Genomic DNA, 17,850 nt, shown 5'->3' with positions numbered 1-17,850 from the left:
AATACAAAGTAACCATAATATAGAGATAATCATTTTCTCAATAAATAAGATAAAACCACTACAAGATAAACTAGAATTACTATATAATGATAATCCACTCCAAGGATGGGAAAAACATCAAACAAAAATAAAGATTGAACTAATAGATGAAAATAGCATAATAACACAAAAACCTTTAAAATACAATTTTAATGATTTAACAGAATTTAAAATGCATATAAAAGAATTATTAGATAATAACTACATACAAGAAAGTAATAGTAAACATACTAGCCCAGCATTTATAGTAAATAAGCATAGTGAACAAAAAAGAGGAAAAAGCCGTATGGTTATAGATTATAGAAACTTAAATGCAAAAACAAAAACATATAATTATCCGATACCAAATAAAATACTAAAAATTAGACAAATACAAGGATATAACTATTTTAGTAAATTTGACTGTAAATCAGGATTTTACCATTTAAAACTAGAAGATGAATCTAAAAAGTTAACAGCATTCACAGTACCACAAGGATTTTACGAATGGAACGTATTACCTTTTGGATATAAAAATGCACCAGGTAGGTATCAACATTTTATGGATAATTACTTCAACCAATTAGAAAATTGTATAATATATATAGATGATATATTGCTATATTCTAGAACAGAGAACGAACATATAAAACTACTAGAAAAATTCATACACATTGTAGAAATATCAGGAATAAGTTTAAGTAAAAAGAAAGCAGAAGTAATGAAAAATCAAATAGAATTTTTAGGTATACAAATAGATAAAAACGGAATAAAAATGCAAACCCATGTAGTACAAAAAATAATTAACTTGAATGAAACACTTGATACAAAAAAGAAGTTACAATCATTTTTAGGATTGGTTAACCAAGTAAGAGAATATATTCCTAAATTAGCAGAAAACTTAAAACCATTACAGAAAAAATTAAAAAAGGACATAGAATATCATTTTGACGAAAAAGATAAAATACATATACAGAAGATAAAAAATATGTGTAAAAAATTACCAAAACTATATTTTCCAGATGAAAAGAAACAATTTACATATATTGTAGAAACTGATTCTAGTGATCACAGCTACGGAGGAGTTCTAAAATATAAATATGATAATGAAAAAATTGAACACCATTGTAGATATTATTCCGGATCATACACGGAACCACAATTAAAATGGGAAATAAATAGGAAAGAACTATTTGGATTATATAAATGTTTGTTAGCATTTGAGCCATATATTGTTTATAACAAATTTATAGTAAGAACAGATAATACACAAGTAAAATGGTGGATAACTCGGAAAGTACAGGATTCAGTAACTACAAAGGAAATAAGGAGACTTGTATTAAATATACAAAATTTTACATTTACAATTGAAGTAATACGAACTGACAAGAATGTTATTGCAGACTACCTATCAAGACAAAGGTACCCAAACAGATGAAAGCCAAGAATCAAAAGACATATTTACAATCCTTACTACTCTATCCTTACAGATGGAGAGTATGGGAAAAAGATTACAACAGCTAGAAAGTCAGCAGCATGACTATAAAAATGCGGAGCTAAGTCGATCGGAAGACTCTAAACTTCCAGAGGTAGAAGGAGACGTTGGGAAACTCCAAAAAACCCATAACACAGTTGCTTTATATACAGCTGCAGGTACAAGCAAACAAGTTAGCAAAAAACCACATATCAATGTAAACCTAAATACCGTATTTGATAAGCCATTTACATCAAAAAAGCCAAGAGAAGCAATAGTTATAGCCCCACAAACTTCAACCTATGCTAATAGCCTACACCACAACAAAAAGGTATATAACCATATTACTCAAACATATATTGAGAATATATATAAAATCCAGACATTTCTGAACCTAAACCCTAGATCAACAACTACTACAGATCCAACACAAGATTATGTAACCCAAAAACTACAGGGATATAATAGGCTTATAGCCCAGCCAAAAACAAAAGCAAACCTAGTAAAAACATGTTACAACTACGGACTACTCAGCACAGTATATACCCATGACGGAGAAGAAATAATTGGAATACCAGAGCTATACAAAGCATTTGTCACCTTCAAGAGAATTACAAAAGGCAACCTATTCTTCATCAAATTCTATACAGCACCAGCGGAAATACTATATGATGAAATAAAACCCATAATACAGGTGATAAAAATAGGACTAACACGAGATATGATAATACCGGAAGAGATAGAGAAACAACCGGAGATACAGAAAATGGAGATACCAAGTTTCTATGCTAATAAAAGAATAATTGGTATAGCAACTATTATTCAAGAACTAGCTAACAATTATCTACAAGGAAATGCTATCTGGAGCTACTATTCCAGAGACCAATTGATGATATATGCCAACTCGAAGGAACTACGACAAGGAGATATGGATGAAGTCCAGAAATGGATTTTATCATTATTAAAACCAGAAATGCAACCAACTACCAGAGCATTGAAAAAAGAATTTATTTCAAACGAGTTATTAACAAGATACTGCAAACTAGTAGGACACAAATATCCAGACCACATATGTTCAAAGTGCAACGGAGATGATAACTATGTACCAGAAGTCCAACTAGAATGAAGGTATCAACAAGAAGACAAAAGAAGAAGACAGCTACTGGAAACATATAATGTAAAGTAAATAGTACTAGTCGCATTCATGAACAGTAAAGGTCGTTCATGAATAGTAAGAGTCATAAAGTAAATAGTATATGTCATAATCATGAACAGTAAAGGTCGTTCATGAATAGTAAGAGTCATAAAGTAAATAGTATATGTCATAATCATGAACAGTAAAGGTCGTTCATGAATAGTAGGAGTCATTTGTAAACAGTAAGAGTCGTTTTAATTTTCTTTATATAGAATGTAAATCTGAGGAAGGAGGACATCCTCAGACATCCTCACCCTTACCTCTCTTATCTTCTCTCAATAAAATATCTAATTATATACAAACTTCAGAAAGCTATGGAGCATTCAAACGAGTTACAAAACCAGGTAAGTTTATTTATAATCATGTTTAACTAAACTCTTATATTCCTTATAATCTCTTGAATATCATAATTGTTTATCATGTTATAGTACTGTTATAAAGAACATCTTGAGAAAGTTTGCCTGTCTAATAATGCTGAGAGTAGTTAAGCCCAGACTATGCCATCCTAAAGTGGTAGTAGGGACCACTCCATGGTGGAGACCAGTTGTTGAATTCTTCCCAGGTTTACTCGTATCCCAGACCGAAAGTGGTGTCATGTTTTTTGAGTTTTATGGGCTTAGTGATTCCTTGGAGGTTTTTGCCGAGCCCCTTGCTAGGTTCGTACCCACTCCAATTCAGTATACTCTCAATCTTGTTATCCCACCATTTATTTTTGTCAACAACATTTACCCGTTCAATGTGATGGTGAGTCTCTCCATCTAGCTTTCTTATTCCTTCGATTGATGGGATGGTCTGGCGACTGTATATAAGGTTGCTACCATCGTCGTGAATGATCACCTCCTGGTGATTCCATTGAAACTTTACTGCCTGATGTAGTGTTGATGCTACGGCCCCAGCAGTATGAATCCACAGTTGTCCCAATAATAGATTGTAAGATGACGGCATGTCTATCACTTGGAAATCAACATCGAACCAAGTTGGCCCCATTTGCAGACACAGACTAATCGCCCCAATGGTGAACCTTTGGGAAACGTCGAAGGCTTTCATGTTGATGGCATTGTCCTTTATCTCGTGTAGTCCTTTTCCCAACTTCTTGAGTTTTACTAGTGGACAAATGTTGAGACTGGAACCCCCGTCGATCAGAATCCTGGTGATGAAATAGTCTTCGCATTGCACGGTGATGTGCAGTGCTTTGTTGTGACCCAACCCTTCAGGTGGCAGCTCATCTTCATGAAAAGTAATTATATGACTTTCCAATACCTGTCCTACCATGTTAGCCATTTCCCTGCCAATGATGTTTCTTGGCACGTATGCTTCACTCAGCACCCTTAGCAGGGCATTCTTGTGTGCCTCAGAATTTTGTAGCAAAGTAAGTATGGAGATTTGCGCCAATGTTTTGTTCAACTGGTCGATGACTGAGTATTCCTTGGCCTGTATCTTTCTCCAAAGGTCGTCCTGACCTGTCTCAATGATGGGTGGCCAGTTAGAGGCCTACTTGCTCGACTCGGCTAGATGTTCAGGGGTATAGACTCTACCAGTTCTTGTCATACCCTATTGTGCAACAGTCTCTTCGAACCTGACCTTGCCTTTCCTCCTTGCCTCGGCTGTATAGTCCCAGAGTATAGCCTTTGTATGGAATGGTGTCATGGTTGACATTGCTACTAGAATTGGTGTGGCTATCCTCACTCCGAGCGGAGCATGTGCCTTGGGTGGCAAGACTGCGACCTCAAATGGTGGGGTGCATTTGCTGGAGACACGAATTCAACCTCAATTGGTGCAGGTGTCTTTGCGAATGATGTTGCTTCAAACTCAAGTGGTACATACATATTCACATTAGTATCCTCAGACAGTTAAATCTGTACTATGATTGTATTGAGAGCGACTATTGGCTTCTTTGGGTTATCAGCTTCTGCGATCAACCCGATTGATCCCTCAGAATCCCAATCATCCTTTATTTCAATCATGTGGATACCTCCACCCTTATGGTCTGGCAGGGGGTTGTTGCAGACATTTGGAGCGGGTTCCTTTGCCACAATAATCTTGTTATCAATTAAAGTCTAAATCTTGTCTTTCAAGGAACGACATTCATCGATGGTGTGCCCTTTCATGCCGGAGTGGTATGCACAGGATTTGTTTGGGTTAACCCACTGAGAAGGGTTCGTAGGGGTTGCAACAAGGGTAGGGGTGACATAACCAGCAGCTTTGAGTCTCTCATACAACTAGTCAATAGGTTCAGCACTGGCTGTATATTGTTTTGGAGGTTTGTGATCAAAATTAGGTCGAGGTCTAGGGAAGTTTTGGCGGTGGGATAGTTGAGCATTATAGGTTTGGTAAACATGAGCAGGTTGGGAGTATCTGGGTGAAGTAGGCTGATATGTAGGAGGTAGAGGTGACTGATAAGTTGGTGGAGTTTGGTATGAGGGCGAAGGTGCTTGGCAATTTGGGGTTGGCTGATATATGAGTGGAGGTGTCGGGTAAGTTTAGTATTTGAGGGGAGACTTGGTCCTCTATGCAACCATTATGGCCTCTACGTCCCTTTTCTTGGACACACAACCAGACTACAAGGCCTTATTTGTAGCTTGCAAGGCCTCAAAGTTTGTAACCATACCGCTTTTGATACCCTCTTCAATTCTTTCACCCAATTTGATAATGTCGAAAAATTTGTGATTCTCAATCATCATTAGACATTCATAATATTGCGGGTCTTGGCCCCAGACAAAGAATTTGTTCATCTGTTCCTCTTCTAAGGCAGGCCTGACCTTAGTAGCTTCGGACCTCCAGCGAGTAGCATACTCGCGAAACGTTTCTGTTGGCTTCTTCTTTAGATTCTGAATATAAAACACGTCTGCCGCATTTTCTGTATTAAACCTAAACCTGTCCATAAAGTCGGACGCCATGACTACCCATCTTGACCACTTATTTGGATCTTGGCTGATGTACCAGGACAATGCATCTCCTTTCAAACTCCTCATGAATAGCTTCATGCGGATTCACTCGTCTTTCCCTACTCCAACCAACTTGTCACAATACGTTCTCAAATGGACCCTTGGATCACCTGTACCATCAAACATTTCAAACTTCGGAGGTTTGTAACCCTCGGGTAGTTTGACATCAGGCTGTATGCAAAGATCCTCATAGTTCAGCCCCTCAATCCCCTTGCTTCCTTCTACGCCTTGAATCCGGCTAGTCAATTTCTTAAGTTCCTCAGCCAGGTTCCTGATAAGTAAATCCTTTTCATCAGACTCGGGTGTGCATGAGATAGGTTGGGTGGAGTGTGGCATGGTCTCCACGTAGATAGGGGTGTTATTGTGGGTGTGAAAGTGGTCATTTGTGGAGTTTTGGGGTTCTGGTATGAGTAGTGGAGTGTTGTTTGAAGTATGGCAGGTGTTGCATTGGGTCTTTGGTGGAATAGTGTGAGTAGCAAGATAATTCTGTTGCTTTGGGATATTTTGAGGCAGTGTAGGGTTTTGAGTATTGGGAAAGGTGATATCTGGGGTGCTGAGGAAAAATGACAGGTTTGCCAGATTCCGAACTTGATCGAGCTCTTCTTGGAATTTCAGCAATTTCTGTTCAAGTTGGGATACATTTTCCTTAGGAACCTGAGTACCATGGCCATTGGTGGTCTCTACCCGTTCTATTGAATTCTCCTTTCTGGCGTTGTTCAAATTATCCATTTTGCCTTTGTTCTTGTTTTTGACAGGACTAAGAGGAGGAGTGGGTGGAGGGCCCCCTGGATCTCGTGGAATAGGATGATGTTCCCAGAGTTCTCGAACTAACCTTTGGGGAAGGTAATAATAAAGACAAAAACAAAGAATAAAACAAAAAGGTAACCAAGTTAGTGATGATCATAAAAGTATTACAGTATTTAAACACATAGTGCGGGAATGTAAAGCGCGCCCTAATTTGGGGACCTCTTTATGCCTGAGGTGGGCCTAGCGACAAATTGTTTTGGAGAACTTAGAATGGTAAATGCCTCATTTCATTGATAAAAATAAGACAAATCCCAAATCGACACTAAACAAGAAGGAAATAAAAAGTCACTAATGGCCATTGGCCTTATTACATTTTATAAAGCGAAAAGATAAACTCCTATCTACTTGGTCCCTGAAGGACCTTCCCTAGATTCGGTGTCCTTGGCTCCGTCGAACAGCTTCCCTAACTCGCGAAGTCCCAGCAACAGGTATGCTTTGGCTAGGTGTCCGCCTTCTGTCCCTTTAGCATTTTGACAATCTTCAACCCTTTTGATAAACTTTCTCTCTAATTCCACTGTGCCCCACTCCAAGTATCCTATTCGCTTGTTGGCACCAAGAGCCATGTCCTTCCATTCTTCAATCAGCTTCTGGTTGGACTCTTGTATATCGCAGTGTTCGCTTTCGTATTCCCAGATCCTTTTGCATGGTTGGTTGTATTTGACCTGTGCCTCGGCCGTTTCATCTATAATCCTGTGACCTCGAGCAAACCCTGGCTGGCCCAGACCATCATGATTGTCTTCCAACCAACCGGAGTAGAAAGGAGCGCAACCAACATGATACCTATCTGGCTCGATGGTATATCTCCCCATTATGATCTTGCAGTGCCACATATGCTGAGCTTGGAACTTGTAAGGACTATCATCATTCTGGAAGTCAGCCCGGAAATGACTCATTTTGTCGACCCTGGGTATAACCTGCTTCCTACCAGCTTGACTCAAAACTCAGAGAGGGACGTAAGGATATGTTCCTCTTAGTATACCAGTATCAGTAAAGGTGCATCTCAGGATCGGGCGATGAACTCCTCGGTCGGAAACCACGCGAACATCCATTGGATCTGTTCTTCAGTTAGATTATCAAATAGCTCCACCTATCCTTTGGCAACTTCTAGCTGAGCGAACATATTGGGTATGTAATTCATTCGCTTTGGATGGTAGAAAGTGATGTGATTATCCCAGTCCCTTCACTGAATCTCTTGTTGGTATTCGCCTCTTTGGCGATGTTCCATGAGCCAGAATTGAAGTAATAAATTGTAGCATTCGAAGTGTTTTGCTCCTCGTTGACACTTCTCCAAGGCTCAATATATGTCGGCAATGATCATGGGCACGATGCTGGATGGCTGCCTGATAACGCCCAACTATGCCTTTTAAAAGACAAAGCGGTCACTGCAAATATAATCCGGTTTTAAGTCCGGAATCGAATCCTCAGGGAACTAACTTATCTATTACACTTTTCGACAATGTTATTATCAACTCAATCAATTTCTAGATGCAAGATTTTTGATCAATAAAGACTGGGTTTTCTTTTGTTTAACTACTTCACTACTATTAAAAATAACAATAAGCTGAAACAAAGATAATTCAATGGTAAAAAGGTCTAGGGCAGTGATTTTCCCAAATGCTAGTTTAGGTCTTGACTCTTCCACTATAATCTTGCCGTAATACTCTATGAGGATTAAGAGTTATGGGCTATCGTAATTATCTCTCAATCAACTACAATAATTTACTAGAGCATTCTCTCGAACTACTCTAGCTGACTATGATTATGCAACTCTAAATTATGCCACCAAAGTTTTGTTATCTCTAAACCCACTTTTAAGTTCAAGTAATGAATCTCTTCAATTACCCAAAAGTGGTGTTGTTCAACAGCTATCTAACCTAATATTATTTCTCAAGCAATATAAGGTAATTAGACACGATTAATCAAGGGCCTATTCAATTAATCACCATACAAAACATAGTTGAACAATCATATCGTAAATCCGGCTCGATTATAACAACTTGGGTCTAGACTTCAACCAACAATTGGTTCCATCAACCCTAGATAAATGTTTAGCTACTCATAACAAAAGAATATAGAACTACTAAATTATTCATAATATAAAATTGCAGAATTGAAAAGAGGTAGTAAAACTCTAATGTTTGGTTGATCTTCTCACACTTTTTCTTCCTCCAAAAGTAGTCTAAAATTAGCTTCACCCCTTAGTTGGGCGAGTTTCTAAAGCTTATACAAAAGTTTCCCCGAAATTACACTTTGGTCCACAACTTCCAGCGGAGTGAACAGTTCACCGCGGTCGACCGCGGTGAACGCTGAGCTTTCTGTCTCCCTTCATTAATCTGCCGCGGTTCGCCGCGGTGGCCTTCTTGCCTAGACCATTTATGCTTCTTTGTGTTCGGATACTTCTCGAGTGGGCATTTTTCTTCACATTATCGCCTCCAAAACACTCTATGTTGCTTCCTCTCATATAATATTCCCTGCTAAACAAAAGAACACTATTTAGAGCATTTTGTTAGCAATTTATCTATAAAACAACAACAAATTATGGTCATATTAAGGTGTAAATATCAACTATATAGCCTACTATCAACACCCCATACTTAAATAATTGCTAGTCCTCGAGCGATCCACCACACTCCATCAAGATTTCTTCCCTAAGCTTCTCCTTTAACAACTAACACCATGAACATTTTACAAAAAATTTGCACCTAGTAGTGAACAACTTTTACTCCAAGAGTCAAACCTTTTGTACCATGCACATCCACATTTACTCAAACTACTCTATACAAGAGTCAAGACTTACCTTTCCTTTGTGAATCACATGCCCTCACATCACACAAGAGAGTAGTTCCACATATAACTATAATTAAAACAAGTAGGAACTGAGATAGACAGAATTCGCTCACTCTCAGAAAGAACGTTCACATGCCACAAAGATGCACCATAGGCTTGCCCGTAGTGTAATACTTTACTAATTGAGCTCATTCAGTCTACGATCAATAGGACTTTACTTGGTTGTAATGTAGGTTAAGGGACATGTAAGATATATTTAGGTATAGTAACTAACCTCCCTAAGCACTTTTTAATACAATTACATTAACTCAAAGATCATAGTTGTGCCAACCAAAACTCCACCTCATTTGTTTAAGACATCCCCTTCCATTAGGTACAATTTGTACAAGCCACCACTTCTCGACCATTGTGAATATTATATATATATATATTTATTTTCGTGGTGCTTTTTCTTTTATGCTTCAACTTCTACCTCTTTTCTCTATCTCAATGGTTCCACTCAAAAACCAAACCACCACCCCACACTTTTCTTTTTGCATATTTCCATTACCGTTCAAGTGCTTATTGGGAGGTAAAAGGTTTCAAACAGCCAGCTATTCAAACAATTGGGTAAGGTTTGCAATGTGGTTGCCAAAGAATTAGGCTTATAGGCTCAACGGGGTTAACTACGATGTCTTCCATTCAGGTTGGTCACTTTATATATCTGGCTCAACAAAGAGTGCCTATATCACTTCTAAAACTAAAATACCTACTATTTCGCTTTGAACACACACAGGGCAAGTTCTAGGCATCAAATATGAAACATGGAATACAGTAAAACTCACACACACATGGCACATAACTCACTTCGGATTGGGTTATCAAGACATTCTCTTTTGAGTGTTCAAGTTAGATGCAAACGTACAATTTTAAGGCACTCTAACAGGATTTAACTAATGAAGCTACGTGTTGGACTCTAGTGTCTATCATGTTCAGGTACTCCTAACCTAAAACTAAGAAGATCAAAAACAAAACTACCTATACCCGGTTCAAGTTAAACCCTTGGAAAAGAACCGTGGCTCAAAGAAAACCAAGGGGGAGTTACTACACTACCTAAAAAAATCTTTTTGGTCTTTTCTCTAGACTACTTCCCTCAAGAAAATTGTCTAACAGATCCGTCATCAGGAAGAGTCTCCATATTTCACTTTTTTTCCAACTTAGTCCCTCAAGAACCCCGCCGAAAGAGATCTGTCGTCGGGACAAGTCATTTACTATTTAAGCTTTCCTAATGAACTATTACTCTACACCAAAACAATCAAAACAAGACAAAACAAGCAAAATCAAACAGTCAATTATTACAATTACAAACATACAATGAAGTATCCCTACCCCACACTTAAAGTGAAGACATGTCCCTATGGCTTAAAATTTAAAGAACAGTGAAGTTAAGGAACTTTCCTGAAGGCTCACTCCTGATCGGAGACAGTGTCTGGGTTCACGTTGCATGCACGTCCCAGCGCTCTCAACCAGCCCAAGAATTTCTTCTCCGATTTCACTTGTCTTTCGGCCACCGCATCAACATGGACACCCAAATCAGTGACTGAGGTACGTAACCCAGCCATATCCTGCTCCAAAGCTGTCATACAGGTGCTCCGGCATGGCTGTGATGGGCCTGCCATATCAACTCTCGGAGGAGGGGGAACCTCAGCTACCTCTGCATCATCATCATCAGATTCATCAACATTAACCACCAGCTCTCGTCCAATTCCAATTTTTCTCGTCCGGAATGGGGCTTTTAGTGGCAATCTCCCATCAACCCGAGAGTCTTTAGGAACTCGAGCAATACGACACAGCCGGGTGATAAGCGAAGGGAAGTAGTGGCCCTTGGTTAGCTCAGGTGATCGAATGAACATCTCGTCATAAATGAGCCGGGCCATATCAAAATCAGTATGGGACATAAAACATTGGATTGCGGACGCCCGTGATAGATTAACATCTATCATGTTGTTGGATGGCAACAACCGACTGTTGACATTGGTGATCCAACACTTGGCCTCCCAATTCCGACAGTGGGAGTTCAGAGTAATCATATGATTGATCCATAGGTGTTCTCCGTCCGGCACACAGATAGTATCCAGAAGAGTGCCCCACAAGGCCCGTGTTCCGCTAAAAGTACGATAAGGATCAAAGTCACCCCGAAACATAGGCAGCCTGTATACCCTGCGGATGGCGTCAAGTGATGCATTTACCGGGGTATTGCGCACCATCACAACCCCATTATCATGTTCTGGCAGGTTTGCATAGAACTCCCTTACTAACTGAACATTATCCTTCTCCGGTACCTCGAAGAAGATGTCCAACTGACACCGCTGCAGCTCATTCAACATATTGGGGCATTCCACCTCTAAAGCCATTAGATCAATGTGCACCTCTGGTTGTAGCTTCTTGGCTGCTTTCTGGTTGTACCTATTCTCCGTTGCGCTGGAGATAAACCGAGTGCTATCGAACTGAGGTGCACTGGCTTGGCTCCTAGATCATGAGGAGCTTCCCGGTCCACTGATGGAGGGTTCGGTGTTTCGTCTCTTCCTGGAGGAGCTCATTTTACTTGTCATACAACAAAACGCCTATTAGTGAGTGCGCAAAATATGTGACTATGGATGGTTACTCAGACTTCACCATACCCATGTCACAGTAGTTCCTTATATCCCCATTAGGGCAATTTCCCAAACACCTTGTGAGCAAGGCACTACCCAGCCACATCTAGCCCTCATGGGTACATCCAAATTCTTCCCCAATCAATTATACTACCACACCACACACCCCACACTTACGTCATTCAATCACCCACCAATAACACTGTTCAAACATGCAAGTCACAGCCCCTTCACCAAGCAAACTTAAAAGCGAAATAGAAAAGCAAAAACAAGAAAAAGGAGTATACCAACAATTACATCTCAACACAACTTTAAATTATAACACAATACAACACAATGCCAAAGAAACGAGATATAAGAGTTAAGACCTTACCTTAAAGGGGGAAGGAGGAGAGGAATTAGAGATAAGGGTGTTGTAAGTGAAGGAGAAGAAGAAAAAGAAGAAGAAGAAGAGAGGAATTGGGGAGGGTAGGGTTTAGAGAGAGAGAGAAATTGAGAATATGAGGGAGGGGTCGTGTTTTGGGTTTAAGATGGGGGGGGGAGGTTTGGGTTGTAAAATTAAAAGAGGAAGAAAATAATGAAGAATAATGGAAAAAAATTAAAATTTCCTGGACCGACCGCGGTGGGTTTTAAAATCTGAGGCAGAAAGTTTATGCCTCACCGCGGTTTACCGCGATCCACTGCGGTCGCGATGGGAAGAAAAAATTCGAGGCAGAATGTTTGCCTTCCACCACGGTCGCGGTGCTGGTTTGGTTTTTTTTCTTTTTTTTGTAAGTTACATGAACAGCTAATCAACACACTCGTGGGTTGCCTCCCACGCAATGCCTGATTTAACGTCGCGACACGACGCAAACATTTAATCACTCCTCATCCACGTACTGGGGCTCTCCCAAAGTGATTACCACTCTATCCCCTTTTTCATCAGACCTGCCAAGGTAATGTTTCAACCTTTGCCCATTTACTGTGAACTTATTTGTTCCATCTTCTGATTCAATCTCTACAGCTCCACTCAAGAACAATTGCACCACTCTTAAGGGTCCTGACCATCGGGACTTTAACTTACCTGGGAACAATCTCAATCTCGAGTTGTATAACAACACTAGATCTCCGGGTTTGAAGTTTCGATCCAAGATGTGCTTATCATGCATTAATTTCATCCTTTCTTTGTATAATCTAGCACTCTCAAAGGCCTAGAACCTGAATTCCTCGAGCTCATGTAATCCCGTGACTCTGTTAGTGCCTGCTGTCTCCATGTCTAAGTTCAACTGCCTCAATGCCCAAAGTGCTTTATGCTCTAGCTCAACTGGGAGGTGGCATGTCTTACCAAACACCAACCTGTACGGTGACATCCCAATTAGGGTTTTGAAGGTTGTGCGGTATGCCCACAATGCATCATCCAATTTCTTTGCCCAGTCAGTCCTTGTTGCATTCACTGTTTTTGTGAGGACACTTTTAATCTCCCTATTAGACACTTCAACTTTCCCGCTCGATTGTGGGTGGTACGGGGTGGTCACTTTATGACGAACTCCATATTTTTCCAACAGCCTTGCAAATGCTCTATTGCAGAAATGGGTTCCGCCATCACTGAGTATAGCTCTTGGGGTACCAAAACGCGTGAAAATGTTCTTCTTTAGAAATCCTAGTACTCCCTTAGCATTATTGGTTGGAAGAGCCACTGCTTCGACCCACTTGGAGACATAGTCAACTGCTACCAATATGTACTTGTTACCATACGAGTTGACGAATGGCCCCATGAAGTCAATCCCCCACATGTCAAAAATCTCCACCTCTTGAATTGTGGTCATTGGCATCTCGTGTCTACGAGATATGTTGCCAATTCTTTGGCATTCATCGCAGCTTTTAACCCAAGCATGGGCATCCTTGAACAGAGTAGGCCAGTACAAGCCTGACTCCAATACCTTAGCTGCTGTCCGAATCCCTCCAAAGTGTCCACCATATGGTGAAGCATGGCAAGCCTGCAAAACAGAATGCTGATCTTTCTCGGGAATACACCTCCGGATCATGTTATCTACATATATTTTAAACAATAGAGGTTCATCCCAATAATAATGTCGACAATCATGAAAGAACTTTTTTTTGAATTGAGGAGAGTTCATAAGGTACAATACCACTTGCTAAATAATTAGCAATAACAGCATACCAAGGTGCCTCCTCCATTGTCATTGCCAGTAATTGTTCATCCGGGAATGTCTCTGTTATATCCTCAACCTCTACCTTCTTTTCAGCTCCTTCCAACCTTGAGAGCTGGTCAACTACTTGGTTTTCTGTCACTTTTTGGTCACGTATTTCCAGATCAAACTCTTGTAACAAAAGAACCCAGCGAATCAAGCATGGCTTTGACTCCTTATTTTCTATCAGGTATCTAATTGCTGCATGGTCAGTATATACAATAACTTTCGAGCCAATCAAATATGACCTGAATTTATCGAATGCAAAAACAACAGCCAACATCTCCTTTTTCGTCACAGTGTAATTGAGTTGTGCACCACTCACCGTTCTACTTGCATAATAAATCAGGTGCATCAGTTTACCCTGTCGCTGCCCCAAAACTGCTCCTATGGCGTAGTCACTAGCGTCGCACATGAGCTCAAATGGTTGCTCCCAGCTGGGTGCAACAATGATGGGTGCAGTCACCAATCGTTTCTTCAGTTCCTCAAATGCCAACCTACATTCATTAGAAAACACAAAGGGGTGATCCTTTTCAAGGAGTTTGCATAATGGGTTAGCAATTTTGGAGAAATCTTTGATGAATCGCCTGTAGAACCCGGCGTGCCCAAGGAAACTTCTCACCGCCTTGACTGAAGTGGGCGGTGGTAGTTTTTCAATCACGTCAACCTTGGCATGGTCGACCTCAATTCCCTTACTAGACATTCGATGTCCCAGGACTATCCCTTCCTGTACCATAAAATGGCACTTTTCCCAGTTCAACACTAAATTTGTCTCCACACATCTTTTAAGCACTATTCTTAAGTTGTGAAGACAGTCCTCGAATGAATCCCCCACCACGGAGAAATCATCCATAAAGACCTCCATAATATCCTCCACCATGTCTGTGAAAATGGCTAACATGCACCGTTGAAATGTCGTCGGTGCATTGCAAAGCCCAAAAGGCATTCTCCGAAAGGCGAAGATGCCATATGGACAAGTGAAGGATGTTTTCTCTCTATCTTCAGGGGCTATTGATATCTGATTGTACCCCGAATAACCATCCAAGAAATAGAAGTGCGAGCGCCCGTCCAGCCTGTCCAACATTTGGTCAATGAAAGGCAAGGGGGAGTGGTCTTTTCGGGTGGCTGTGTTCAATTTTTGGTAATCCATGCAAATTCGCCATCCCGTGACTCTACGAGTTGAGATCAACTCATTGTTCTCATTTTGTACAATAGTCATTCCCCCCTTTTTCGGCACACATTGGACAGGACTGACCCAATTGCTATCAGAAATGGGGAAGATGATTCCCGCATATAACCATTTGATCACTTCCTTCTTTACCACCTCCTTCATATTCGGGTTCAGCCTTCGTTAATGTTCTCTGGAAGGTTTGTGCCCTTCTTCCAAGAGAATCTTGTGCATACAGAAGGCTGGGCTAATACCCTTTAAGGCTCCATGGTCTAGCCAATGTCAGTCTTGCTTTCTTGCAGTACCTGTAAGAGCTGTTCTACCTGCACATCTAACAAACCGAATGATATAATAATAGCAACGTAGATTCAGGTCCTAAGAAAACGTACCTGAGGTGAGCTGGGAGTGGATTCAGCTCCAACTTGGGTGGTTCCTGTACCGATGGTTTTTGCTGGAGGTGTAGCCCTTTATTATAACTCAAGGGACTCGAACTGAGGTTCCTTTTTCCAAAATCCTTGGCCTTCAAGTGCCAGGACCCACTCGGCCAACCTTTCACCATCCATTTCTTCTAAGTTTATCATACATGCCTTCAATGGATCTTTAGCAGTCAGGGCCACATCATCTTCTTGGAGGATCACATCCACTGCCTCCACTAGAGAGCAATTCGCATATTCACTAGGTCTCCTCATAGATTGCTGAACATTGAATATGACTTCTTCATCATTCAGTCTCACAATCGATCAGGGCTCTCCCAGTGGCCAAAAATGGCCTACCTAAAATGATAGGTATCTCCTCATCTACCTGACAATCCAGAATAACAAAGTCTACAGGGAACACGAATTTCCCTACTTGCACCAATACATCATCAAGAATCCCCGTAGGTCTTTTTACCGTGCGGTCACCTAGCTGCAGCACATCGAAGTTGGTCTAGCTCTGCCAATGCCCAGTTTGGTGTGTACAGCCAGAGGCATCAAATTTATGCTGGCTCCCAAATCACATAATGCCTTTGCAAAGGCGTAACTCCCAATCGTGCACGGAATAGTGAAGCTACCTGGGTCGGACATCTTTTGAGCCATTAGTCTGGTCACTACCGCGCTGCAGGTCTGCGTCAGCGTTACTGTGGATAGATCCTGAAAATAAAACTTCCGTGACATTAGGTCTTTCATCATCTTTGCATAACCTGGCATCTCTATCAAGGCATCCATCAAAGGAATATTCAACTGAATTTGATGCAGCATCTCCATGAATTTCTTGTATTGATCTTCCTTCTTTTGTTTTACCAGTCTCTGAGGGAATGGTGCAGGTATCACCCTTTGTGCACTGCTTGCTGGCTTCTCTCTGTTGGGGTTCTGTGGCACAGGAGGCATCACCTGTTCTGTAGCTTGTTCATTAACCTTAGCCTTACCCTTTTCATCTTGGCCCTGTTCAACTACCACTTCAGTCAGATTTGTTGGTTCATCTACCTCTAGTGGAATTGGCTTGGCTGGCATAGTCTCCTTGCTAGCTTGTGCAACCTCCTGCTCTTTATCTAAATCTCTCCCATTGCGAAGACTTACTGCCATTAGCTGATTTGAGTTTTTCTCCTTGGGGTTAATATTTGTATCCGCTGGCAATGTTCCCTTGGGGCGATTGTTTAAAGCCATAGACAACTGCCCCAACTGAGTTTCGATGTTCTTTATAGCTGAATCATGTACTGCCAACTTTTATTGCATCTTACCGTTTGTCCCAATGAGTTGCTGGAGCATCGCCCTGATCTCTACCATGTTGTTATGTTGTTGCTGAGGAGGTGGCTGATATGTCAACTGTTGCTGGTTCTGCTGTGGGTAGCCTTGTTGTCTCGAGTGGTATGGCATTATTTGGCCTTGAGCTTGCATGCCCCCATGCTGAGGCATGTTGGGTCTGTATTGCTGATTTGATGCCGGTCTCCACTGTTGTCCTCCTTGTCTCTGACCCCCAAAGTTGTTAACATAATTCATATCTTCCCTTGCTCCTTGATTTTCACCTTCTCCGCTCCATGAACACACATAGGACTGGTTAACACAGGGTGTACATAGTCCTCCATTTGTCGTGTCAACAATATGCACCTGTTTGGTACCCATCTCATCTATCTTCTTTGTCAAAATACTCATTTGGGTTAGAAGTGTGGCCATGTTCTCCGCCCGCGAATTATTTGGGTCAAGGGGCACTGAATGCACTATGGGTGCCAGTGTTGTACCTCTAGTCATCCATCCCGAATTCTGGGACATCTTGTCAAGAAGGACCTTGCACTTGGTGAATATCTTACTCAAAAATGCACCTCCAACTGAAGCATCCACATTAGCCTTTAGATTGTCAGCTAATCTCATGTAGAATCTCTGGCCTAGCATCTGGTCTAGAATGTCATGGCGAGGACACTTCACCAGCATCCTTTTAAATCTTTCCCAAGTTTCTTGCAAGGTCTTAGTCGGCTGCTGCTTGTACTGTAATATTTCATCAATCTGCCTTGCAGTCTTGTTGGGTGGGTAGAACTTATTCAAAAACTGCTTTACTAATTCCTCCCAGGTGACAATGGAATTGATTGGAAGCGAATTCAGCCAAGTCTGAGCTTCCCCAGTCACAGAGAACGGGAACAGTAATAGCTTGATAGCTTCTCGG

At 40.9% G+C, this 17,850-nt stretch overlaps 1 protein-coding gene across 1 annotated transcript; it reads right to left on the bottom strand.

The window, feature by feature from the left end:
• Positions 1-15,498: 15,498 nt before the first annotated feature.
• Positions 15,499-16,859, bottom strand: LOC104233006 (uncharacterized). The gene is made up of 4 exons (XM_070146268.1): positions 16,221-16,859; positions 16,018-16,122; positions 15,766-15,911; positions 15,499-15,547 (listed from the first exon to the last, which is right to left on the bottom strand). The coding sequence occupies exons 1-4, from the start codon at positions 16,857-16,859 to the stop codon at positions 15,499-15,501; spliced, it is 939 nt and encodes a 312-aa protein (XP_070002369.1).
• Positions 16,860-17,850: the final 991 nt, after the last annotated feature.

This window comes from Nicotiana sylvestris, chromosome 5 (genome assembly GCF_000393655.2).
Source record: "Nicotiana sylvestris chromosome 5, ASM39365v2, whole genome shotgun sequence".
Taxonomy (NCBI): Eukaryota; Viridiplantae; Streptophyta; class Magnoliopsida; order Solanales; family Solanaceae; genus Nicotiana; species Nicotiana sylvestris.
This window is presented reverse-complemented; position numbering and strand designations above follow the sequence as displayed.